A 25,317-nucleotide genomic window follows, 5' to 3' on the forward strand; every position below is an offset into this window, starting at 1 on the left:
TGATCTGTCTGGAATGAATGTTTGATATTACTGTGATGAATCTGATTAATGAGGATTCTTTTTAAAATTCAGAATTCAGAAGTCAGAATTTCTAAATCGTGCAAATATCCACTCAGTTTTACACCGAATTTCCTAAACCCTAAAAAATTGAGTTAAGTGTCTGATCTAGCTTAACTTTGAACATGTTACTGTGAATCAGTCTGCTGCCGAGGGTCCGCCCACCTGCCGAGGGGACATAGCACACACTTCCAAAGCGACCGAAATGTCTTTAATGTTGGTCAGAAATGACTGTGATCATTTTGAAATCATCCATCCAGAATAGAATTAATGTGTAAAATGAAAATCAGTGAAAAATCATTCGGATTTCTACTGTTCTGAAGATCCTGCATGAATCTCTGTGCTGGTTGGTGGAAAACTGAGGTCTTGTGTTCTCTATTTATTTTATTCCTGATTTGTTTATTCGTTTACAGTGATAAACACTGTTGGAGTGCATGTGAATAAACTCAGCACTGTTTGCAGCCCTGCAGCTCCACACTGAACTCTACCCTCCTATTCTATTGTTTATTCTACTCCTGTAGCTGAGCTGTAGAAACTGTACCAAACACCCTTCAAATAAAGATCTGGAAGCTCGAATATGAATTATCCAGAAAATTATGATCTTATCTTGCATCTGGTTTGTCCTTCACTCAGATCTCTACTGAGGACACTTCTACACTATGTAGTCAGACCTGATCAGTTGCATGGCAGACAGAAGGGTTTGCTGAATGTGTGTTAATGAGTGTCAGTAACTTGATGGGGCTGAAAAGAAGCATCACTTAAAACAAAGTTCCTTTATTCCCGAACCATCCTCCCACCCCGATAAAAAAAACAAATGAAACTGTAAACAAAAACAAACAAACAATAAAACAGTCTCAGTTCATAAATATATAAACACAACATCAAGAGCAGATGATGAGCAGGACGTCTGAGGACAGTCTAATAAAAAAGTCTGAGAAAAATTTGAGGGCAGTTTCAGTCCTAAAGCAGTCTGAGATTGGTCAGAGAATAGCCATAGATCAGTCTGAGGAAAGTCTTAGAAAAGTCTGAGATTGATCTGAGGACATTTGGAAATCGGTCTGAGAATTTTTGGAGATCAGTCTTAGGGCGGTCAGAAATCGAAGGGCAGAGATAGATTTGAAGACATTCTGAGATTGGTCAGAGAATAGTCATAGATCAGTCTGAGGAAAGTCTCAGGAAAGTCTTAAGGACTGTCAGAAGGCAGTCTAAGGACAGTCAGAGATTCATGTGAGGACATGACAATCTGAGGACGTTCTGAAATCGGTCTGAGGATATTCAGAGATTGATCTGAGGAAACAAGAATCTAAGGACGTTCTGAAATCGGTCTGAGAATGTTCAGTCTTAGGATGGACAGAAATCGCTCTAAGGGCAGAGATAGATCTGAAGACAGTCTGAGATCGGTCAGAGAATAGTCATAGATCAGTCTGAGGAAGGTCTCAGGAAAGTCTTAAGGACTGTCAGAAGGCAGTCTAAGGACAGTCAGAGATTCATGTGAGGACATGACAATCTGAGGACGTTCTGAAATCGGTCTGAGGATATTCAGAGATTGATCTGAGGAAACAAGAATCTAAGGACGTTCTGAAATCGGTCTGAGAATGTTCAGTCTTAGGATGGACAGAAATCGCTCTAAGGGCAGAGATAGATCTGAAGACAGTCTGAGATCGGTCAGAGAATAGTCATAGATCAGTCTGAGGAAGGTCAAGAGATTAGTTTGAAGAAAGAGATCAGTCTGAGGGAAGTCTTAAGGACCGTCAGAAGGCAGTCTGAGATTGGTTTAAAGACAGATCAGTCTGAGATCAGTGTGGGGACAGTCATAGATCAGTCTGAGATTGGCCTAACAACAGTCATAAATCGGTCAGAAGACAGTCAGAGACTTGTCTAAGGGCAGTCTGAGGACAGTCTTAGACCAGTCTGATCCACTGATGGTTGTCCGGTGCAGAATGTGAACTGCAATGCTGATGAACAGACTGATGTGTAACATGGTCGCCATTTCAGTCAGTCTCAGTTCACAGACCCACGACCAGTCTTCACGTTCCACCATTCCGCTGGTATGTGTGTGTGTGTGTGTGTGTGTGTGTGTGTGTGTGTGTGTGTGTGTGTGTGTGTGTAGATCCGCAGTACTGGCCTTCATCAGGACACACATGACTGAAGATCAAAGAGATCAGTTCGTACAGGGTGTGTTTAATCTTCAGTCTCAGGCTGTGTGTGTGTGTGTGTGTGTGTGTGTGTGTGTGTGTGTGTGTTATTCTGCCTCTCCGATGTCTCCTTTAGTTTTGGGGTCCTGCCACCACTCAGCCAGGAACGCCTCTTCATAATCCCCGAGACCCTCAAATTCTTCATCCGGAGGAGCAGAGGGTCCCACAGCAGCCTCCTCAGGTCTGACCACGTCCTACACACACACACAAACACACACACATTTAAAACATTTCCATTTATGGTGCGTAGCAGTCTTTCTTGCACCCACTGCTGACACAGATGTGCAAATGCACACACACACACACACAGCTTGTCTAGTGCCTGTAGAGAGAAGTACTGCCAATAGAATAGGACTCTCTGGAGCAGATAAACATCATGACCCTATGTGCACCATGATGCCTAATAATGCCAGGCGTGGGCTAGAGGGGACATAAAGCCTCCCAGCATTGAGCTGTGGAGCAGTGGAAGAGCTGTGTTCTCTGGAATGATGGATTGTGCTTTATCCAAGTTGAGAAGTTGGGGAGTTGGGGTTGATGAGGTGGGTGGTGATCATCCAACATCCTTCCTTACTAACGCTCTTGTCGCTGAACGCTTACAGCAGTGCTCTGACAAAATCTAGTAGAAAACCTTCGTCCCTGGACAGTAGAGACAGTTACTCCAACAAAAGCTGGATCAGCTCTTTATAATAGCCTTGATTTCAGAAGAAACAATGAATGAACAGGTGTCCCAATACTTTTGTCCATTTATTATAGTGTGGATAGACTCACAATACTTAATACACAGAATTTACAAGTACAGGTGGGCGCTGCTCCACAGCTCAATACTGTGGGGCTTTATTCCCCTCTAGACCACGCCTGACATTAGGCAGCATGGTGCCAATAGGCTCATGTTTATTATCTCCAGAGAGTCCTATTCTATTGGCAGTATTTCTCTACAGGGACTAGACAAGCTGTGTTTGTGTGTGCACTTGCACATATGTGTCAGCAATGGGTGCAACTTAAAGTAGCGGAATGCATTCATTAGAAGGGGTGTCCACAAACATTTGGACATATAGCGTAGTAGGTGACTGTGCTGTTCGGACATTCGTAGAGAAAGGTCTACATGCTCGTCTTCCAAACACTTGGAATGGATGGATGGTGGGTCAAGCTGAGCCGTACTTGAGGCTGGAAGGGCTCTTGTACGGACCACCTTTTGACTGCTGCCACCAGGTGAGGAGGAGCTTGGGAAGGGTAGGCAGTAGAGGAGTGACCTGGCTGAACTTTAGAAGGGTGCATAAACCCCCCACCCCACCAGGACCCTCACACACACTCCACACATTCCACACTCAGCTGTGAACACACACAGGTTTCAGCATGTGTGTTTGAGAGAGCGAGAGAGAGTGGTGGGGGGTTGGTTGGGCGGGATAAGGAGAGATTGAGTGAGTGTGTGTGTGTGTGTGTGTGTGTGTGTGTGTGTGTGTGTTACCTCATCGTCAGTCTGTAGGTAATTCTGGGCAAACTCCAGCATCTCCTTCTGTTTAATCGTCTGATTGTAATACCGCAGAGCCTCCTGCACACACACACGCACGCACACACGCACACGCACACGCACACACACACACACACACACACACACAGAGTGAGTGGTGTCACTGTTAGACAAGCCTGAATCAGTTTCTGATACTGAAAAAAGTGGGTGTGGCTTTAATTTCACCATTAAACAGGTTTTAAAACAAAAGACAGTAATCATAACGACTAGAGTGTGTGTGTGTGTGTGTATGTGTGTGTGTTAGTAAGTAGGTGTGCGTGTGTGTGTGTGTGGGTTTCTTTGGTATGCAGAGTAACAAAGCGCTGGACTGCGAGATGTTTAATTACTACCTCCACAGCCCACACTGCAACTGTGTGTGTGTGTGTGTGTGTGTGTGTATATTGTGTGTGTGTGTGTATGTGTGTGTGTGCGTGTTACCGGTCTGGGTTTAAAGTGGTCCTCGGTCAGTCCCCACTGTTCTCTGTAGAACCTATAATATTCCACGTTCTGCTTCATCACCGGATCAGACGGGTCAAACAGCATGTAGCTCAGCGCACAGGGGGCAGAGTTACGCACATCATTCACTGCACACACACACACACACACACACACACACACACACACACACACAGATAGTTCATAACAGTGTAACAGAAATATACCCAGTCATATCAGAATATTATGACCACCCCTGTTTTGGATTTAACCCCGCCCATTCTATCAGCTCCACCTTCCACTGTGTAGTTCTGAACTCCAGACTGTCTCCATCTGTTTCTCTGCAGACTCTGTTATCAGCCTCAATGCTCAGGACCCCACAGGACGGACCACCATAGATCAGACTGTAGTATTATTTGGGTGGTGGGTCAGTCATTCTCAGCACTGCAGTGACCATGGTGGTGGTGGTGTTGAGTGTGTTAGTAGTATGTGTTGCGCTGCTGCTGGTGGTACGAGTAGTGGATCAGACACAGCAGTGCTGCTGGAGTGCTTAAACACTGTGTCTGTCTGATAGCTGTACACTCTCTATTAGACACTCCTACCTAGCTGGTCCAGCTTGTAGATGTGCAGTCAGATACGCGGCTGCCCACAGGACGCTGCTGGCTGGGTATATTTCTGGTTGGTGGACTGTTCTCAGTCCAGCAGCACTGCTATGTCTGATCCACTACTCGTACCACCAGCCCAACACACACTACTACCATACTGTCAGTCAGGGTCACTGCAGTGCTGAGAATGACTGACCCACCACCCAAATACTACCGTCTGATCTGTGGTGGTCAGTCTGGTGGGGTCCCGAGCATTGAAGAACAGGGTGAGAGAAACAGATGGAGACAGTCTGGACTTACAGAACTACATCCTACAGTGCTGCGTGTATGTGTTTATGAGCCATACATAATATAATCAAGTCCAGTAGAGATTACTGAACAATTAGGACAGCTGTGTGTGTGTGTGTGTGTGTGTGTGTGTGTGTGTGTAGGTGTGTGTTACTCACGTTTATAATAGGCGAACTGCAGGTAGTGATACATAGTGGCCACAAACTTCTCCACGAAGAACCCGCCCACATTCGGCGTCAGGTTCTCCTCACACTTTACCTTACACTCCAGAACGTCCACGTACAGTCCTGCAAAGAGTGTGTATTTCACTTACTGTGTGTGTTAGTTTGTGTGTGTGTGTATTTGTGTGTGTTTGTGTACTAACCTGCAAGTGTGGGATAAAAGTCTTTGAACTCCTGCAGGTCGTATGATCCCTCACACACCTCCACACACACCCCATACGCTTTCATGTACTCCTCACACGCTCGCTCCAACTCCACCACCGAGCGGCTGAAATCCCCCCCGTTATACAACTTCACCCCCTTCAGAAACACAGCCTGCGGAGAGAGAGAGGGGCGAGAGAGGAAGGGATAGTATTGTTAATGCTGCTGTAACTCTACCCAGCACCACCGTAACAGACCTACGGGTTGGTACACCGATCAGCCATAACATTAACATCACTAATGCCTAATGTTGAATAGGTCCCCCTTGACCTCCACAACAGATCTGACCGATTGAGGCAGAGACCCCACAAGACCCCTGAAGGCGTCCTGCGGCGGTATCTGCCACAGAGACAGAGATCCTTTAAGAGGTCCTGTAAGTCGTGAGGTGGGACCCCCATGAGCATCAGTGAGCCTTAGGTGCCCATGATCCTGTGAGTGTGTGTGTGTGTGTGTGTGTGTGTGTACCTCATAAGGTTTCTCCTCCTGGTCGATCAGGAACTCCTCAATATCGAACAGGCTGTTATAATACTTCAGGTTCTTGGAGAGCTGTGTGTCCCCCGGGTTCCGCTGGAGGTACGTGTGTGCTGCAGACACGGCCTTCTCCAGGTTATTCACCTACACACACACACACACACACACACACACACACAATATCACTGTAGAATGAGTCACATGACCCTGCACTGTGGGAGAGAGTTAAACAATAGTAGTAAGATCCTGCTGAGGTGTGTGTGTGTGTGAGAGAGTGAGAGAGAAAGAGAGAGCGAGAGCACGAGAGAGAGAGTGATTTCCTGTCTGTAGAAGAACAGGGCGATTGTTTGGGCAGCCTTGGTGGGGGAGGGAGGTGTGTGTGTGTGGAGGGGGGGGGGGGTGTACTGGGGTAGTGGGGTGTGCTGGGGGAACAGGGTGTTTCAGAGCTTTAGGGAAGGTGTTAGAGTGTGCTGGAGTGTATTGTTAGAGTGTGTGTCAGTGAGTGGGGTAGAGTGTACTACGTGGAGGAGTGTATTACAGGGTGTTTGTGTGTGTTAGCGTGGAGGAGTGTATTACAGGGTGTTTGTGTGTGTTAGAGTGGAGGAGTGTATTACACTGTGTTTGTGTGTGTTAGCGTGGAGGAGTGTATTACACTGTGTGTGTGTGTGTTAGAGTGTGGAGGAGTTTATTACAGGGTGTTTGTGTGTGTTAGCGTGGAGGAGTGTATTACAGGGTGTGTGTGTGTGTTAGCGTGGAGGAGTGTATTACAGGGTGTGTGTGTGTGTTAGCGTGGAGGAGTGTATTACACTGTGTTTGTGTGTGTTAGCGTGGAGGAGTGTATTACACTGTGTTTGTGTGTGTTAGCGCGTGGAGGAGTGTATTACAGGGTGTGTGTGTGTGTTAGCGTGGAGGAGTGTATTACAGGGTGTGTGTGTGTTAGCGTGGAGGAGTGTATTACACTGTGTTTGTGTGTGTTAGCGTGGAGGAGTGTATTACAGGGTGTTTGGGTGTGTGTTTTAGTGTGAAGGAGTGTATTACAGGGTGTGTGTGTGATAGAGTGTATAACAGGGAGAGTGTGTGTGTGTGTTAGCGTGGAGGAGTGTATTACAGGGTGTTTGTGTGTGTGTTCGAGTGTGAAGGAGTGTATTACAGGGTGTGTGTGTGTGTTAGCGTGGAGGAGTGTATTACAGGGTGTGTGTGTGTGTGTGTGTGTGTGTTAGCGTGGAGGAGTGTATTACAGGGTGTTTGTGTGTGTGTTCGAGTGTGAAGGAGTGTATACAGGGTGTGTGTGTGTGTGTTAGCGTGGAGGAGTGTATTACAGGGTGTATGTGTGTGTGTTCGAGTCTGAAGGAGTGTATTACAGGGTGTTTGTGTGTGTGTGTGTTAGCGTGGAGGAGTGTATTACAGGGTGTGTGTGTGTTAGCGTGGAGGAGTGTATTACAGGGTGTGTGTGTGTTAGCGTGGAGGAGTGTATTACAGGGTGTTTGTGTGTGTGTTAGCGTGGAGGAGTGTATTACAGGGTGTGTGTGTGTGTGTGTGTGTGTGTTAGCGTGGAGGAGTGTATTACAGGGTGTTTGTGTGTGTGTTCGAGTGTGAAGGAGTGTATACAGGGTGTGTGTGTGTGTGTTAGCGTGGAGGAGTGTATTACAGGGTGTATGTGTGTGTGTTCGAGTGTGAAGGAGTGTATTACAGGGTGTGTGTGTGTGTTAGCGTGGAGGAGTGTATACAGGGTGTGTGTGTGTGTGTGTGTTAGCGTGGAGGAGTGTATTACAGGGTGTTTGTGTGTGTGTTCGAGTGTGAAGGAGTGTATACAGGGTGTGTGTGTGTGTGTTCGAGTGTGAAGGAGTGTATTACAGGGTGTGTGTGAGAGTGTATAATGGTGTGTGTGTGTGTTAGCGTAGAAGGAGTGTATAACAGGGTGTTTGTGTGTGTGTTTGAGTGTGAAGGAGTGTATTACAGGGTGTTTGGGTGTGTGTTTGAGTGTGAAGGAGTGTATTACAGGGTGTGTGTGTGTTAGAGTGTATAACAGGGAGAGTGTGTGTGTGTGTTAGCGTGGAGGAGTGTATTACAGGGTGTTTGGGTGTGTGTTTGAGTGTGAAGGAGTGTATTACAGGGTGTGTGTGTGTTAGAGTGTATAACAGGGAGAGTGTGTGTGTGTGTTAGCGTGGAGGAGTGTATTACAGGGTGTTTGGGGTTTTATAGGCTGTAAAGGCCCCAGGCTGCGTGTACGTGGCAGGGCGCGTTTCTGCTGCGCTCCAGCAGGGGGTGCCAATGGTCTGTTTACGCGCTCTCTCAGTGTCTGTCTATGTCTCTCTGTCTCTCTCTCTCTCTCACACACACACACACACACACACACACACACACACACACACACACACACACACACACACACACACACACACACACACACACACACACACACACACACATTATGAGCCGGTTTCTCTCAGATAGAGCAAAGGAAATCAGTTAGATGGTATTAACTCTAATTATGAGCAATTTTAATATTAATATTAATTAATTATTATATGAGAAGCTCAACTACGAACTGACACTGCAAATCATCTCCTCCAGTAATGAATGAAGGATCTCACACACGGCTCAAGTTGGGTTCTCATTCAAACGTCCCGTTCCACCTTAAATGGTGCAGCACTTAAGGTGGAACGGCACATTCAGCTTGGTATAGCTGGAAGAACTGTCTGATCATCCAAAGGCCTGGGAATGGTCCTAGGTCACATTATCAAAGAACCTTGGAGAACCTTTCTATTAGACCATAAACAAACATTGTTATTACAACCTCACCTTGCAAAGACTTATGCATGGTTCTATGTCACTATATTAAAGAACTCCTGGAGAACCCTTCTATTAGACCATATGCAAATGTTGGGAGAACTGTCTGATCATCCAAAGGCCTGGGTATGGTTCTAGGTCACTTCATCAAAGAACCCCTGGAGAACCAGTTTATTAGAGCATATACAAAAGTTGGAAGAACTGTCTGATCATCCAAAGGCCTGGGATGGTCCTAGGTCACATTATCGGAGAACCCTTCTATTGGATCATATACAAAAGTTGGAAGAACTGTCTGATCAAAGGCCAGAGTATGGTTCTAGGTCACTTTATCAAATGACCCCTGGAGAACCCTTCTATTAGACCATAAACAAAAGTTGGGAGAACTGTCTGATCATCCAAAGGCCTGGGATGGTCCTAGGTCACATTATCGGAGAACCCTTCTATTGGACCATATACAAAAGTTGGAAGTACCATCTCACCTTGCAAAGACTGCTTGAGAATGGTTCTAGGTGACCCTATTAAATAACCCCTGGAGAACCATTCTATTATACCCCATACAAACCTTGGAAGAACTGTCTGATCATCCAAAGGCCTGGAATGGTTCTAGGTCACTTTATCAAAGAACCCCTGGAGAACCCTTCTATTAGACCCTAAACAAATGTTGGAAGAACTGTCTGATCAAAGGCCTGGGTATGGTTCTAGGTCACTTTATCAAAGAACCCCTGGAGAACCCTTCTATTAGACCCTAAACAAATGTTGGAAGAACTGTCTGATCAAAGGCCTGGGTATGGTTCTAGGTCACTTTATCAAAGAACCCCTGGAGAACCCTTCTATTAGACCCTAAACAAATGTTGGAAGAACTGTCTGATCAAAGGCCTGGGTATGGTTCTAGGTCACATTATCAAAGAACCCCTGGAGAACCCTCTTATTAGACCCTAAACAAATGTTGGAAGAACTGTCTGATCAAAGGCCTAGGATGGTTCTAGGTCACATTATCAAAGAACCCCTGGAGAACCCTCTTATTAGACCCTAAACAAACGTTGGAAGAACCATCTCGCCTTGCAAAGACTTATGAATGGTTCTAGATCACCCTATTAAAGAACCACTGAAGAACCTTTCTATAAGACCATATGCAAAAGCTGGAAGAACTGTCTCACCATCCAAAGGCCATTAGCAAGAACCCCCTGGAGAACCCTGGAAATGGACCCACCATGCAAAGCCCCCTATGATACCGTATCCAAGAACCCCTGGCGAGTAACGCGTACCTGAAAGTAGGCGTACTGCAGGTACCGGTATGGTTCTCTCCTCTGGAAGGCCTGCAGGGTCTCCTGCTTGGGGTACGCCTTGGAGAACACCGGCAGAGCAGCTTTACAGCGCTTTAAGCAGGCGGCTCTTCTCAGAAAGTGCTCCATCACCCTCAGCCCGGGCTCCAGGATCTCCTGTCCCCGGCCCCCGCGCGTCTCCAGGCTGCAGTTGCGGGCGCACGTCGCCTCGCTGTCCCTCAGGAGGCGGTGGACCCTCAGGCTGAGCTCCAGCATCCGCACGCTGTCCTTCCACCGCGCGGAGCCGAAGAAGTCCAGCGCGGTGCCGTACGCCGTGTCCAGCGGCATCAGCTCGCTCTCCGGGAAGCTGCTGAAGCTGTAGCCCTCGTACTGAGCGTGGGCTGCGGCCAGGAGCAGCACGAACACCGCGACTGAGCAGCAGCAGCAGCAGCAGCCTGGAGCTCCAGCACCAGCCATGTTCACCTCGCTCGGTCTTCTTTACACCTCTAATCCAGGCAGCTGTAGGAGCTTCATGACTGGGTGCACGTACAGGAGATGAGGAGGGGGAGGAGGAGGGGGAGGAAGAGTGGAAACTCTGTAACCCACCTCAACTTTTGCAGCTTAGTCAAATAGCCCCCCCTTCTGGATCCTAGAAGATACATGAGCCAGGTTTGTTTTTTGGGGGGGGGGGGTCCGGTCCACCTTAAATGGTGCACGGTTGCACTGTAGCGTAGGGGTCAGTTTGGGTTCAAATTTTGCGTTTTAGGGAACTTTTAGAAGATTTAATTGGTGTATTTTTGGGAATTATCAATTCCACCTTAAATGGTGCAGCAGTTACATTCTGGCGCCTAAGGCGCCAGAATGTAACTGCTGCACCATTTAAGGTGGAACGGTGAATTAGAAAACAAGCCTGTGTCATGTGCATTACAAGGACTTTAGGACCCAGAAGAGGCAATGGGGATGTTGTCAGCACTGCCAGCTCTGTTATAAGCCTCACATAGCCTCACTTATAGATATCAAACTGTTTATCGATTATGTATTGATTACATATTGGTTATTCCGTGGATATGCGCAACGATCAAATGATCTATTAGACTGACCAGCAAGTCAAAGCAATATAAGAGAGAGTGAGAGTGATTTACAGCCCCCTCTCTCTCTCTCCCTCTCTCTCTCTCTCCCTCTCTCTCTCTGCACACGTGGACACAAAGGGGCGGGGTCGTCCCCCGGACATACGTCACTGTAGAGATGATCTCAGGGCGCTCTGCAGGGCTGCAATTGTGGGCTTTAACTTTCAGGACGGGGTAGAGAGAGGTAGGGAAAGAGGGAGAGTGGGAGATAGAGAGAGAGAAGGGTGAGAAAAGAGCAGAAGAAGGGGCTAGGAGGACATTGAGGGGTCCAGTGTGTGTGTGTGTGTGTGTGTGTGTGTGTGTGTGTATTGTTGTTGGAGTGTGAGTTTTGGTGTGTGTGTGTGTGTGTAAGAGAGAGAGAGAGAGATGGATGTGAGGAGTGTGTGTATGTGTCTTGTTCTGTGTGTGCAGTGCTGGGCCGGGCCAGTGGAGGATGTCACAGTTGACCGGTACTCCTTGCCCACACTGTGTGCACGTGAGGTCCAGCAGGGAGACTATGTCCGGTACCACTACACCGGAACCTTCACCAATGGAACCAAGTTCGACTCCAGGTGAGTGCACGGGTTTACCTGCATGCTGCAGGGTCAGGAGGGCTGGGCAGGTCCCAGCTGATTGAAGACCGTCAGGAGGAACCAGCTCTGCATCTCAGGGTGGTTATAACAGTGTTATAATCTGACTGTCTGTGTTATTAGTTGTAGTCAGATGGTCTTACTGCAGACTGAGCTTCTGGTGATCTGATCGTTCAGTAACCCGGTCACTAGTCGACCCCATAATCCAGGAACCCTATTACTCAGTTAACCCCATCATTCAGTAACCCAGTCACTCAGTAACCTGGTCTTTTAGTAACCTGGTCGTTTAGAAATCCGGTCGTTCAGTAATCTGAGCATTCTGTAACCCGGTCATCTAGTAACCTGGTCATTCAGTAACCTGGTCAATCTCTTAGTTAACCCCATCATTCAGTAACCCAGTCACTCAGTAACCAGGTCTTTCAGGAACCTGGTCACTAAGTAATCTGGGCGTCTAGTAACCTGGTAGCTTAGAAACCCGGAGGTTCAGTAATCATTCAGAATGAGCATTCTGTAACCCGGTCATCTAGTAACCTGGTCACTAGTGAACCCCATCATCCGGTAACTCTATCTCTCAGTTAACCCCATCATTCAGTAACCCAGTCGTTTAGTAAAGTGGCCGTTCAGTAATCCGGTCGTTCAGTAATCTGAGCATTCTGTAACCCGGTCATTTAGTAACCTTTCAGTAACCTGGTCATTTATAAATCCGGTCATTCAGTAATCTGAACATTCTGTAACCTGGTCATCTAGTAACCTGGTCACTAGTGAACCCCATCATCCGGTAACTCTATCTCTCAGTTAACCCCATCATTCAGTAACCCAGTCGTTTAGTAATCTGGTCGTTTAGTAAACTGGTTGTTCAGTAACCCGGTCACTCTGTAACTAGGTCATCTAGTAACCTGGTTACTTGGTAGCCCTGGAATTCAGTAATCTAGTAACCTTGTCACGTATTTACCTTGTCGTTCAGTAACCCGGTCACTCTGTAACCCAGTCATCTAGTAACCTGGTCAGTTAGTAACCTGGTCGTTTAGTAATCTGAGCATTCTGTAACCCGGTCATTTAGTAACCTGGTCACTAGTGAACCCCATCATCCGGTAACTCTATCTCTGAGTTAACCCCATCGTTTAGTAACCCAGTCACTCAGTAACCAGGTCATTTAGTAACCTGGTCATTTATAAATCCGGTCGTTCAGTAATCTGAGCATTCTGTAACCCAGTCATTTAGTAACCTGGTCACTAGTCAACCCCATCATTCAGTAACCCCATCATTCGGTAACCCAGTCACTCAGTAACCAGGTCTTTCAGTAACCTGGTCTTTCAGTAACCTGGTCGTTTAGAAACCTGGTCGTTTAGAAACCTGGTCGTTTAGAAACCTGGTCGTTCAGTAATCTGAGCATTCTGTAACCCGGTCATTTAGTAACCTGGTCACTAGTGGACCCCATCATCCGGTAACTCTATCTCTGAGTTAACCCCATCATTTAGTGACCCAGTCACTCAGTAACCAGGTCTTTCAGTAACCTGGTTGTTTAGAAACCTGGTCGTTCAGTATTCTGAGCATTCTGTAACCCGGTCATTTAGTAACCTGGTCACTAGTGGACCCCATCATCCGGTAACTCTATCTCTTAGTTAACCCCATCATTCAGTAACCTGGTCTTTCAGTAACCTGGTCACTAAGTAACCTGGTCATTTATAAATCCGGTCGTTCAGTAATCTGAGCATTCTGTAACCCAGTCATTTAGTAACCTGGTCACTAGTGAACCCCATCATCCGTTAACCCCATCATTCGGTAACCCAGTCACTCAGTAACCAGGTCTTTCAGTAACCCGGTCGTTCAGTAATCTGAGCATTCTGTAACCCAGTCATTTAGTAACCTGGTCACTAGTGAACCCCATCATCTGTTAACCCCATCATTCGGTAACCAGGTCTTTCAGTAACCTGGTCGTTTAGAAACCTGGTCGTTTAGAAACCTGGTCGTTTAGAAACCTGGTCGTTCAGTAATCTGAGCATTCTGTAACCTGGTCATTTAGTAACCTGGTCACTCAGTAACCAGGTCTTTCAGTAACCTGGTTGTTTAGAAACCCGGTCGTTCAGTAATCTGAGCATTCTGTAACCCGGTCATTTAGTAACCTGGTCACTAGTGAACCCCATCATCCAGTAACTCTATCTCTTAGTTAAGTAAGTAGTTATTTAGTAACGAATCCCATCATTTAGTAACCTGGTCACTCAGTAGCTGAGTCACTCAGTAAAGGCTGGTTCATACCTACAGCAAACGAGACACAGCATGCACGCTGTTTTGCTCAATATTCATACCGCTTGCACTGTTGTCTCTTGCGTCCACATACTTTGACGTCTGCATACTTTAATGCCACTTTGACATGCTTAGAAAACCATTCCATGACCTCCCAAATAACATAACATGTCCACGTGGGGCTTGTATGGTTAGCCCAACTGGGAAACCGAAAGTTTGGCCCATGGATTATAATGTTGGCCCCATGTATGGGTACCCACCAGGACCAATGACGGGATCAGGAATGCTTAAACATGGGCCCCATCTTGATTGTAAACTGCACATGGGTCTTAGATGGAACCCATTTGAGATCAGGGTGGGCTGTAATTATGGGGCCAAATTGGGAAGCCCAACTGGGTCTCAGTGATAACACTTGTACAGTCTGAGCCAATGCCCACCTGGAACCTACCTAGCCTACGATACACCCATGTGAGCCCCACATGTGCATGTACCCCTGATCACCCAGGAACCCAGTCATTTAGCCACCCCATCATTAAGTAATGCAACTCAATCATTCAGTAACCCAGTCACTACGTAACCCAGTCACTCAGCCACCCTGTTGTTCAGTAACTGTGTCATTTAGTAACCCTGTCACTCAGCAACAGTCCTTCAGTTATACAATCCCTCAGTAACCCAGTGCTTCAGTTATACAATCCCTCAGTAACCCAGTGCTTCAGTTATACAATCCCTCAGTAACCCAGTCCTTCAGTTATACAATCCCTTAGTAACCCAGTGCTTCAGTTATACAATCCCTTAGTAACCCAGTGCTTCAGTTATACAATCCCTCAGTAACCCAGTCCGTCAGTTATACAATCCCTCAGTAACCCAGTCCTACAGTTATACAATCCCTTAGTAACCCAGTGCTTCAGTTATACAGTCCCTTAGTAACCCAGTGCTTCAGTTATACAATCCCTTAGTAACCCAGTGCTTCAGTTATACAATCCCTCAGTAACCCAGTCCGTCAGTTATACAATCCCTCAGTAACCCAGTCCTACAGTTATACAATCCCTTAGTAACCCAGTGCTTCAGTTATACAGTCTCTCAGTAACCCAGTGCTTCAGTTATACAGTCCCACAGTAACCCAGTGCTTCAGTTATACAATCCCTTAGTAAACCAGTCCGTCAGTTATACAATCCCTTAGTAACCCAGTGCTTCAGTTATACAATCCCTTGGTAACCCAGTCCTTCAGTTATACAATCCCTTGGTAACCCAGTCCGTCAGTTATACAATCCCTCGGTAACCCAGTCCGTCAGTTATACAATCCCTCGGTAACCCAGTCCGTCAGTTATACAATCCCTCGGTAACCCAGTCCGTCAGTTATACAATCCCTCGGTAACCCAGTGCTTCAGTTATATAATCCCTCGGTAACCCAGTCCTTCAGTTATACAATCCCTCGGTAACCCAGTCCGTCAGTTATACAATCCCTTGGTAACCCAGTCCTTCAGTTATACAATCCCTCGGTAACCCAGTCCTTCAGTTATACAATCCCTCGGTAACCCAGTCCTACAGTTATACAATCCCTCGGTAACCCAGTGCTTCAGTTATACAATCCCTCGGTAACCCAGTGCTTCAGTTATACAATCCCTCAGTAACCCAGTCCTTCAGTTATACAATCCCTCAGTAACCCAGTCCGTCAGTTATACATCCCTTAGTAACCCAGTCCTTCAGTTATACAGTCCCTCAGTAACCCAGTGCTTCATTTATACAATCCCTCAGTAACCCAGTCCGTCAGTTATACATCCCTTAGTAACCCAGTCCTTCAGTTATACAGTCCCACAGTAACCCAGTCCGTCAGTTATACAATCCCTCAGTAACCCAGTGCTTCATTTATACAATCCCTCAGTAACCCAGTCCGTCAGTTATACATCCCTTAGTAACCCAGTCCTTCAGTTATACAGTCCCACAGTAACCTAGTCCGTCAGTTATATAATCCCTCAGTAACCCAGTCCTTCAGTTATACAATCCCACAGTAACCCAGTGCTTCAGTTATACAATCCCACAGTAACCCAGTGCTTCAGTTATACAATCCCTCAGTAACCCAGTCCTACAGTTATACAATCCCCTAGTAACCCAGTCCTTTAGTTATACATCCCTTAGTAACCCAGTCCTTCATTTATACAATCCCTCAGTAACCCAGTCCTTCAGTTATACAGTCCCTCAGTAACCCAGTCCTTCAGTTATACAGTCCCTCAGTAACCCAGTGCTTCAGACCGTTCAGCGGCTCTGTCACTCAAGAACCCTGTTACTTAGCAACCTGATCATTCAGTAACCCTGGTTACATAGTAACTCGGTCGCTCAGTAACCCTGTTCTTCAGTTATACGATTACTTAGTAACCCTGTCACTCAGCAACCCTGTTACTTAGCAACCCGATCATTCAGTAACCCCAGTCACTCAGTAACTCCGTTCTTCAGTTGTACGATTACTTAGTAACCCTGTCACTCAGCAACCCTGTTACTTAGCAACCTGATCATTCAGTTACCCCGGTTACATAGTAACTCAGTCACTCAGTAACTCCGTTCTTCAGTTATACGATTACTTAGTAACCCTGTCACTCAGCAACCCTGTTACTTAGCAACCCGATCATTCAGTAACCCCAGTCACTCAGTAACTCCGTTCTTCAGTTATACGATTACTTAGTAACCCTATCACTCAGCAACCCTGTTACTTAGCAACCCGATCATTCAGTAACCCCGGTTACATAGTAACTCAGTCATTTAGTAACGTTCTTCAGTTATACGATTACTTAGTAACCCTGTGATTCAGTATCCCCATCTCTTAGTAACCCATTCTCTCTCTCTCTCTCTCTCTCTCTCTCTCTCTCTCTCTCTCTCTCTCTCTCTCTTTCTCTTTGTAGTTTAGATAAAGGAGCTCCGTTTATGGGGCAGGTGGGTTTAGAGAGTAAAGTAATTCCTGGTTTGGATAAAGGAGTTCTGGGAATGTGTGTGAACGAGCGGAGAAAAATCACCATCCCCCCCCACCTGGCGTACGGCGTGGCTGGAGCAGGTAACTTTACCCTTTACACTCTTCAGTCTTTACACCCCAACCACTGCGGTCCAGTCTTTACACTTTACTCTCTCTCGCTCTCTCAGGGTCAGTCATTCCTCCGGACACGACGCTGGTGTTCGATGTGTTGCTGTTGGATGTTTGGAACGAAGCGGATAAAGCAGAGACTCGGACGCTGCTCCGGCCGGAGAGCTGCAGGCGGTCAGCTCAGCGCAGCGACTTCATCAGATACCACTACAACGGTTCCTTACTGAACGGCACTGTGTTCGATTCCAGGTACGCACGCGCGCACACACACACACACACACACACACACACACACACACACACACACACACAATGTAAAACACCACTACAGCTGTGTGTTGTTGTCCTGCAGTTACTGGAGGAACGTGACGTACGACACGTATGTGGGTGAGGGTGACCTGATTAAAGGGATGGACGAGGGGCTGCTGGGAATGTGCATCGGAGAGAGACGCTCCATCATCATCCCACCATTTCTGGCCTACGGAGAGAAAGGATACGGTACACACACTGCACCACCTATCACCCATAACTACAGGCTACAGACACACCCTTTAGTTTGTTTATTGACCGAACCAATCCACACAAGCCTGCTCTGTCCTTCACCCAGCTCTAAAAACACCACGAGAGCAGACAGCTGTATGAAATTGCTGGTCATTATTTACAGCTCAGCATTTAACACAACTGTCCCACCCCTAAACTAAGGGCGGGACATGCCACCACTCTCACCTGGTCCCAGAACACAGCTGGTTAAGAAAACACAACATCAGCAATGGTGAACTCTGAGGCTCTGGTCCAGAAACTGCTCCTCTCAGAGCTCTAAGAGTCTGCAGCGGGTGGTCCAGACCCCCTGAACAATCTCATGAATGGCCCTCTTCCCAGTAGAGGACCTTCAGGAGTCTACGGGAGCGCCAACCATATCTCTTCACACTTTGGCGACAGTACATACAGGAGTGTGAAGTCAAAAACCACAGGTTACAGAACCCCCAAGTCATTAGGAATGTAAAAAAGCACTCACCCAGTGAGAAGGAACCCCCAAGAGACCCCCAACCACCAAGAACCCCCATCTATAAGCCAGAATCTACAGTGTCTCCTGTCAAGGCAGTGAGTGAACAGTCAGTTCTTGAAAGTGCTGAAGCAAGCGTAAGAATCTGAGACATCTAGACAATGACTGGGTCAGAACATCTCCAGAACATCAGGCAGGTCTTGTGGGGTTTTCCTGGTATGCAGTGGTCAGTATCTACCAAAATCTTCCTCCAAGGAAGGACAACCGGTGAACCAGTGACCGGGTCATGGAATTGCTCATGGAAGCCCCACCTCACAATTTACAGGACTTAAAGGACCTCCTGCTAACATCTTGGTGGTACTACAGGACACCTTCAGAGGTTATGTGAAGTCAATGGTCCGGTCTGTTGTGGCAGTACAAGTGGGGCCTACTCGAAATTAGGCAGGTGGCACAAATGTTATGGCTGAAAACACTGCCATCTAGTGGTCAGATGTTCAAACATAACATTAAATGAACCACTGTCTGCCACCAATCTCTGCATCTAAACTATTTATTAATAATCAATACTGTTACTGTATCAATACAGTACTGCAAATCATAATATTATGATACTTCGGTATATCAGTGTTTTCTTACACCTCTAGTAAGAATGTCATTGTGTAGTTTAGCTGTGTGTATGTATGTGTGTGTGCACGTGCGTGTAACACATCCGGCAGTGTGTTGTATTGATTTTTCTTGAGCAGGCTTGAAGGTCCCGGCGTATGCGACGGTGATCTTCGACGTGCTGCTGGTGGATGTGTTTAACGTGAAGGATGACGTTCAGGTGGAGGTGCAGGACGTCCCGCAGCCCTGCAGGAGAAAAACGCAGGCCGGAGACTACATCCGTTACCACTACAATGGAACCTTCCAGGATGGAACGCCCTTCGACTCCAGGTGATCTTCTATCTTCTTATCTTCTATCTCTCTTTCTCATTCTATTTGGAATATTAGTGACAATATTAGGAATATTAATGAAGCTATTCATAATAATAACAGTTTTTCCCTGTCACTGTTGCCATTGGCTTGCTCACTTGGGACAACATTAGGAATATTAGTGAAGCTATTTTGAATATTACTGACAATTAGGAATATTAATGAAGCTGTTCTGAATATTACCGGCAGGAGTTTTTCCTTGTTACTGTTGCCATTGGTTTACTTGGGTTTCTGTTAAGCTGTTTCGTGTCTCCTATTGTTAAAAGAGCTATAAATAAACTTGATCGATTGATTAATAAGTAACAGCATTGGTAATATATTATGCTATTTAGAACATTTGTGAAATTGCTAAAATATAAATAGCTAGCGACGGCATCAGCAATATTAATACAAGTATTCACTGCATTTGTAGAAGCACCAGAACATTTTGTGAGAATGAAAAAACCTTATTTTGAAGAATGAGAAAAAGTGTGGAAATATTAATAACACAATTAAAAATGTTAGTAAAAGCACTGGGAATATTAACAAAAGTTTTCTGGAAAATGTAAGAAAGTATTAGAGATATTAATGAAACAAACTATTTGGAAAATAAAATATGATGCATTTATGAAACTATTAGGAATATTAGTGATAACATTAGGAATATTAATGGAACTATTTGGAAAATTAGTGACCGCCCCATTTACTACTACACTTTGTGACAATGATGCTTCTCTTTCCCTCACTCTCTCAATCTCTGTCTGACACACACACACACACACACACACACACACCCAGCTATAAGCGGAACCAGACCTACAACACCTACATTGGTCTGGGTCATGTGATCGCTGGGATGGACAAAGCTCTGCAAGGAGTTTGTATGGGGGAGAGGAGACGGGTCATCATCCCGCCTCACCTGGCCTACGGAGAGAACGGGACAGGTACACACAAGTGCGCACACACACACACACACATACACACACACACTCACACACACACACACACACACACACATTTACACACACACATACACACATTTACTCCCCCACTGCATTCACTGTCTGCTTTTCCTGCAGGTTCTATAATCCCAGGGTCGGCTGTGCTGACCTTTGATGTCCACATCATCGACTTCCACAACCCGTCTGACCCGGTGGAAGTCCGGGTCACTCATGCTCCGCGGGACTGCAGCACCATCGGTACCAACAACGACCTCATCACCTACCGCTACAACTGCTCCCTGCTGGACGGAACACGCCTCTACTCATCGTAATGCATGCACACACACACACACACACACACACACACACACACACACACACATTTTAGGACGTTCTAATGTTCTAATGCCTAAGGTGCCAGAATGTAACTGCTGCACCATTTAAGGTGGAACAGAGAATTCCCAAATGAGGCTGGCTTATGAGTTCTGGTGCTGCTGCCTCTCCACAGGGACGACTACGCCAGGCCTCCACAGGTCACTCTTGGTCAGGGCAAGATAATCGAAGGTTTGGAGAAGGGTCTACAGGGCATGTGCGTAGGCGAACGCAGGGAAGTCATCATCCCGCCACACTTCGGCCACGGACAAGACGGAGGTGAGATCAGTGTTATCACCAAATACAATAAAACCATTGAGGTGATCCACCACCAGGAACTGGGAACTCTGCAGCATGCTAGCAGTTAACCAAAAGCTTGGAAGCTCCCTAATGCTCCCTAATGCTCCCTGATGTAGTCGTTCTAGTTAAAGAGATTAATACCATGTAAAAGAAGGGAGTGTGGTGGATTATAGGGCTCAACAAGTTCACTTGAGGACCTGTTTACACGAGATGCAGAGAGTATACCTTAGTTCCAGACCAGGAGTTGAACTGCCCTTTACTCATGTGGACGAATTGCTTTAGGCCCTGAATTGGTCAGGTTTACACAAAACGTAGATGGACACACAAATCCTATCTTGATTCATCTGCATAGCCTCGTAACTCATGTACAATGTGGCCGAGATGCAAGGGGGGACTCTACCGATTCAGGAAATCGTAGACCACATTGAGGGTTGAGGTCAATGTACACGATTCCACAGTAAGAAAGACACTGGGCAGAAATGGTTGCAAGATGACCACTGCTGACCAAAAAGATCAAAAAGGCTTGTCTTGCACATCTTGAAAAAAGCCTGGCACCTTTTTTGGTGCTTTTCCTGCTTCAACACCCCTCCCCATATACCTTAATAATGGGCTGTTCATCAGCCGATTGGTTGGATCAGGTGTTTTGGGAGCAGATAAAATGCTAAAAAGTGCAGGACAGTGGCCCCCAGGACCAGGTTTGAGAAACACTGATCTGAGTGACCCCCAGGACTGAGTCAAAGGCGTCCTGTAAGGATGGGTTTGCATTGTTTTCCCACCACAGATGAGGATTGGCTCGGATGTCCAACAGCAAAGTCAGAAAGAGTTTGTGGCCTGGGCCGGAACTGTCTGGAACACACTTGCAGGATGAGGTCTCTGGTCCCATTCTTTCTTGGAGTCGTTGAACAGCTGTGGTCTTTCTTCAGCAGCATCTTGTTGCACTTTGTTCCACTCATTCGTCACAGCTGGTAAAGACAGGGATCTGTCCTGCTTATAGAGTTCTTTCACAGCTCCACAGCAAACTCTCCAGCTGTGGATTCCTGACAGTTCCTCAGGATGGCCTTGAGCAAGCCTTCTTCATCTGATTCTGGGAAGTGAGGCCTGATGCTGATTGCCTCTCAAGAGGACCTAGAACTTGAGATCTTAGCCGTTGCTTGTTGATGGTACCTATCAAGAGGGGAGTGAATGCTACCAGCATCTCCAGATTGGCTGGAGACCCAGACTGAAGTTCTGTTCTGTGAATGCCACTGGCTCTGATGGACGGTCTCAGCTTGGTTGAGGTGTTTCTGCAGGTCAGGGGTGGAGTGTATTGATGGTATGTGATGCTGTGCCTCTGCAGAACTGCTGTAAACAGCGACTGAAGGCCAAAAACATCACTGGGACTTCTGTTCACCAAAACCTGGGATGATCAAAGGAGAGCTGGAACTACAAGCTGTTCCATGCTCCCTAAAAACTCAACATCCAGTTCATTCCAGCGCTGAGATTAACGGCAGTTTAGGTTGTTCAACTTTTGTGGGAACGTCCTGGCAGGCCATTGCGGTTTGGCAGAATTTCCCATCTCTGCAATGGTCCAGTCTGGTGTCAGTGTGGAAACCAGCCCAGCCTGAAGCGTTTCTGCAGCTGTGGACTCCTCCTGAAGTCCCGCTTGTATGATTATGTAATGTTGTGTTTGTAGCTGGTTGGTCAGACGTTGCTGTGAGTCTTTCTGCTCATGTTCCTCTGCATTAGTAACACAGTAATGTTCTGTCCTGCCTGTCTGACTCTGCTGCGCCCTCTGCAGGCTCAGGAGTGCCCAGCAGTGCGGTGCTGCTGTTCGAACTGGAGCTGCTGGAGCTGCAGAAGGGCGTTCCTGAGGGGTATCTGTTCCTGTGGCTGGAGGACAGTCCAGAACCTCTGTTTCCTGCTATGGACCTCAACAACGACCAGGAGGTGCCCTTAGAGGAGGTGCGGGGACACACACACTGCTATCAGAGCTTCTGTCCTGAATATGCATTTACTCATCCTCACCTGTGTGTGTGTGTGTGTGTGTGTGTGTGTGTGTGTGTAGTTTATACAGTTTATAAAGCTGCAGGTGTCAGAGGGCAGAGGTCGGCTGAGGCCTGGGGTGGACAGTGACATCATCATCAGTGACATGTTCACCAATCAGGATCAGAACTCTGACGGCAAGATCACAGCAAACGAACTCCGAGTGCAGACAGACCACGGAGAAATCCCAGACCACGAGGAGTTATAACACACATACACACACACACACACACACACACAAACACACACATACACACACAATCCCACTCACAGACCTACAGCGTGATGGACCTGATGGACGTGCCAGAGAGAGGAGCTCCAGATCCATCAGTTTAAACATCTCCTCTTGGAAACATCTTCAGTAAAACGTATCCCTCAGTTTAACCAGAGCATGCAGAACATTTATCACCCCAGAATATCTACCATCACCCCCCCCTCTCACTAACTACCCTCACACACTCTCACACACACCAGCTCACAACACTGTACAGCATTCAGGAACAATTCAACTAATTGTGGAATATTTCTGAAATGTTCTGTAGTGTTGTGAAATGTTCCAAAACTTTTAGAAAAATGCCAGAACAATCCAGAACAACCCAGAACCCTCCAGAACACTTTAGAACATCCAGAACACTTTAGAACATCCAGAACAATCCAGAACATTTCAGAACACTTAAGAACATCCAGAACAATCCAGAACAATCAGAACCCTTCAGAACACTTTAGAACATCCAGAACGTTTCAGAACACTTAAGAACATCCAGAACAATCCAGAACCCTTCAGAACATTTTGCACAACTCTGTAACACTTTCAGCACATTTATGAATTATTCCATGGTGTTGTGAAACGTTCCGGAACAATCTAGAACTTTTAAAAAATGTCAGAACATCCTGAACATTTCAAAACCCTTCAGAACACTTTAGAACATTTTGCAAAATATTTTAAACACTCCATAACAAGGAGCGCTCTGGAACACTTTGAAATCTCTGGAATACTTTGAAATGTTACCAGTATATCAGAACATTTTAGAACAATCAGGAACACTTCAATATATTTTGGAACATGTTTATAGTGTTGTGAAATGTTCCAGAACAATCCAGAACATTTTAGAACATTTTGCAAAACTCCGGAACATTTCAAACACTCTGTAACACTTTTAACACTTCAGAGCACTCCAGAATATTTCCAATAATCCGAAACATTTAGAACACTTCAGAACATTTTGGAACAATCAGGAACATTTTCGGAACATTCATAAAATGTTCCATAGTATTGTGAAATGTTCCAGAATAATCTAGATTCAGAACATTCTGGACCACTTTAGAGCACTCCTGAATGCTTTGCCAAATTCCAGAACATTTCGAACCCTCCAGAAAAACTCTGGAACCGTTCAGAACAGTCCAGGATATTTTAAACACTATTTAACTATTATACGTTTCGGAGTACTCCAGATTATTTCCAGTACTCCGGAATACTTTCAACACTTCAGAAACTTTTGTAAACCTTTGGATCAGGAAATCTGTCCATCCTGATTTAAGAGGCCTTTAAAGTGGAGAGCAGGAGAGAGCTTCAGTATTTACAGGAATGTTGGGTGGAGACGCCTCCTACTGGCAGAACCACCATCGCTGTCCAGCCTGAGTTTACAGTCATAAAGCTTCTGTAGACCTGATCTGGGATCAGATTCCTCTCTAAAGAACAGATCCTAGATCAGATCTCTGACTCTGAGATGATTTATAAATAAAGACCCTACTAACGTTACTGACAGCAGAGCTGCAGTCATGAGCCATAGTCTATAAGCATCAGTGCGGGACCCTTTAGGAACTGAAGCTTTATTTGATCAATCAGGAGGATTCGCTAAAGCCCCTCAGTGATGGTGGTGTGTCGGAGTTAATCAGTGTTTGTGTTCCTCTCACTGAGGATCAGATTCCCGAGGTGGCAAATCCAGGTCCAAAGGTGAAAATCCAGGATTTTGTTCCAACAGCCTGGATGGATCTGCTGCAGCTGGGTTGTAAGTTGGTGGGTTTTTACTTTCTAGGCCTGGATTTGCCGTCTTTGTCAGATTCAGGACAGCAGGAGTGTTGGCGTTTATCGGGTCGGGAGTGGTTGAGGACGTAAACGTTGGGAATATGAGAACCTGTGTGTTAATAAGTGCCTTATTGTGTCAAACTGTAAAACAGACAAAATATTTTCCAATAAAATCCTTTAAACTGATCAGTTTCTGAATTATGTAACTGTATTATTATTATTTCAGACAAATCTCACACAGATATAAACATTAATACCCTGCACTGGTCTCCAACTCCGCATTGGAGAGGCTCCTTACTGTGGACTTTGGATGTAACCCTAATCCATCCCTCCTGTTCCAAACTAACCACTGCCTTTAGACGTGCTGATTGGATGAATGTTAGATTTGATTGGACTCTAGGTTGAGGGTTGAAGTACACTGATGCAGAGTGATGGGTTATATAGCAGTGAAAATATGTTGAATATGTTTAACATAATCTAAATGAATAAACCCACTACAATAATTCTAATGTAATGTACTACATAAAGAATGTTTAATTAAGATTAATTTAGTCCTTAAATTGTAGGTAATCCTATGCAATGATTTACTGAACTTCGCTGTTGTCCAATGAAAAACATGTATCTCTGTTTTTGTGCATTTTTAGTTTTCTCCATTGGTTG

General features: G+C 46.0%; 2 protein-coding genes across 2 annotated transcripts; one reads left to right on the forward strand and one right to left on the reverse strand.

The window, feature by feature from the left end:
- Positions 1–811: 811 nt before the first annotated feature.
- p3h4 (prolyl 3-hydroxylase family member 4 (inactive)) lies at positions 812–10,655 on the reverse strand. Its single transcript, XM_072676464.1, has 7 exons — positions 10,036–10,655; positions 5,975–6,124; positions 5,452–5,623; positions 5,246–5,374; positions 4,198–4,343; positions 3,718–3,801; positions 812–2,446 (listed from the first exon to the last, which is right to left on the reverse strand). Exons 1-7 carry the CDS (start codon positions 10,507–10,509, stop codon positions 2,300–2,302), a joined length of 1,302 nt encoding a protein of 433 aa, XP_072532565.1. The 5' UTR covers positions 10,510–10,655; the 3' UTR covers positions 812–2,299.
- A 615-nt stretch (positions 10,656–11,270) lies between these two features.
- fkbp10a (FKBP prolyl isomerase 10a) lies at positions 11,271–24,843 on the forward strand. Its single transcript, XM_072676462.1, has 10 exons — positions 11,271–11,710; positions 16,867–17,015; positions 17,102–17,291; positions 17,395–17,540; positions 18,789–18,978; positions 19,795–19,940; positions 20,076–20,265; positions 20,446–20,588; positions 22,387–22,550; positions 22,654–24,843. The coding sequence occupies exons 1-10, from the start codon at positions 11,526–11,528 to the stop codon at positions 22,837–22,839; spliced, it is 1,689 nt and encodes a 562-aa protein (XP_072532563.1). The 5' UTR covers positions 11,271–11,525; the 3' UTR covers positions 22,840–24,843.
- The last annotated feature ends 474 nt before the right edge of the window (positions 24,844–25,317 follow it).

Source organism: Salminus brasiliensis, chromosome 3, assembly GCF_030463535.1.
Source record: "Salminus brasiliensis chromosome 3, fSalBra1.hap2, whole genome shotgun sequence".
In the NCBI taxonomy this organism is placed as follows: Eukaryota; Metazoa; Chordata; class Actinopteri; order Characiformes; family Bryconidae; genus Salminus; species Salminus brasiliensis.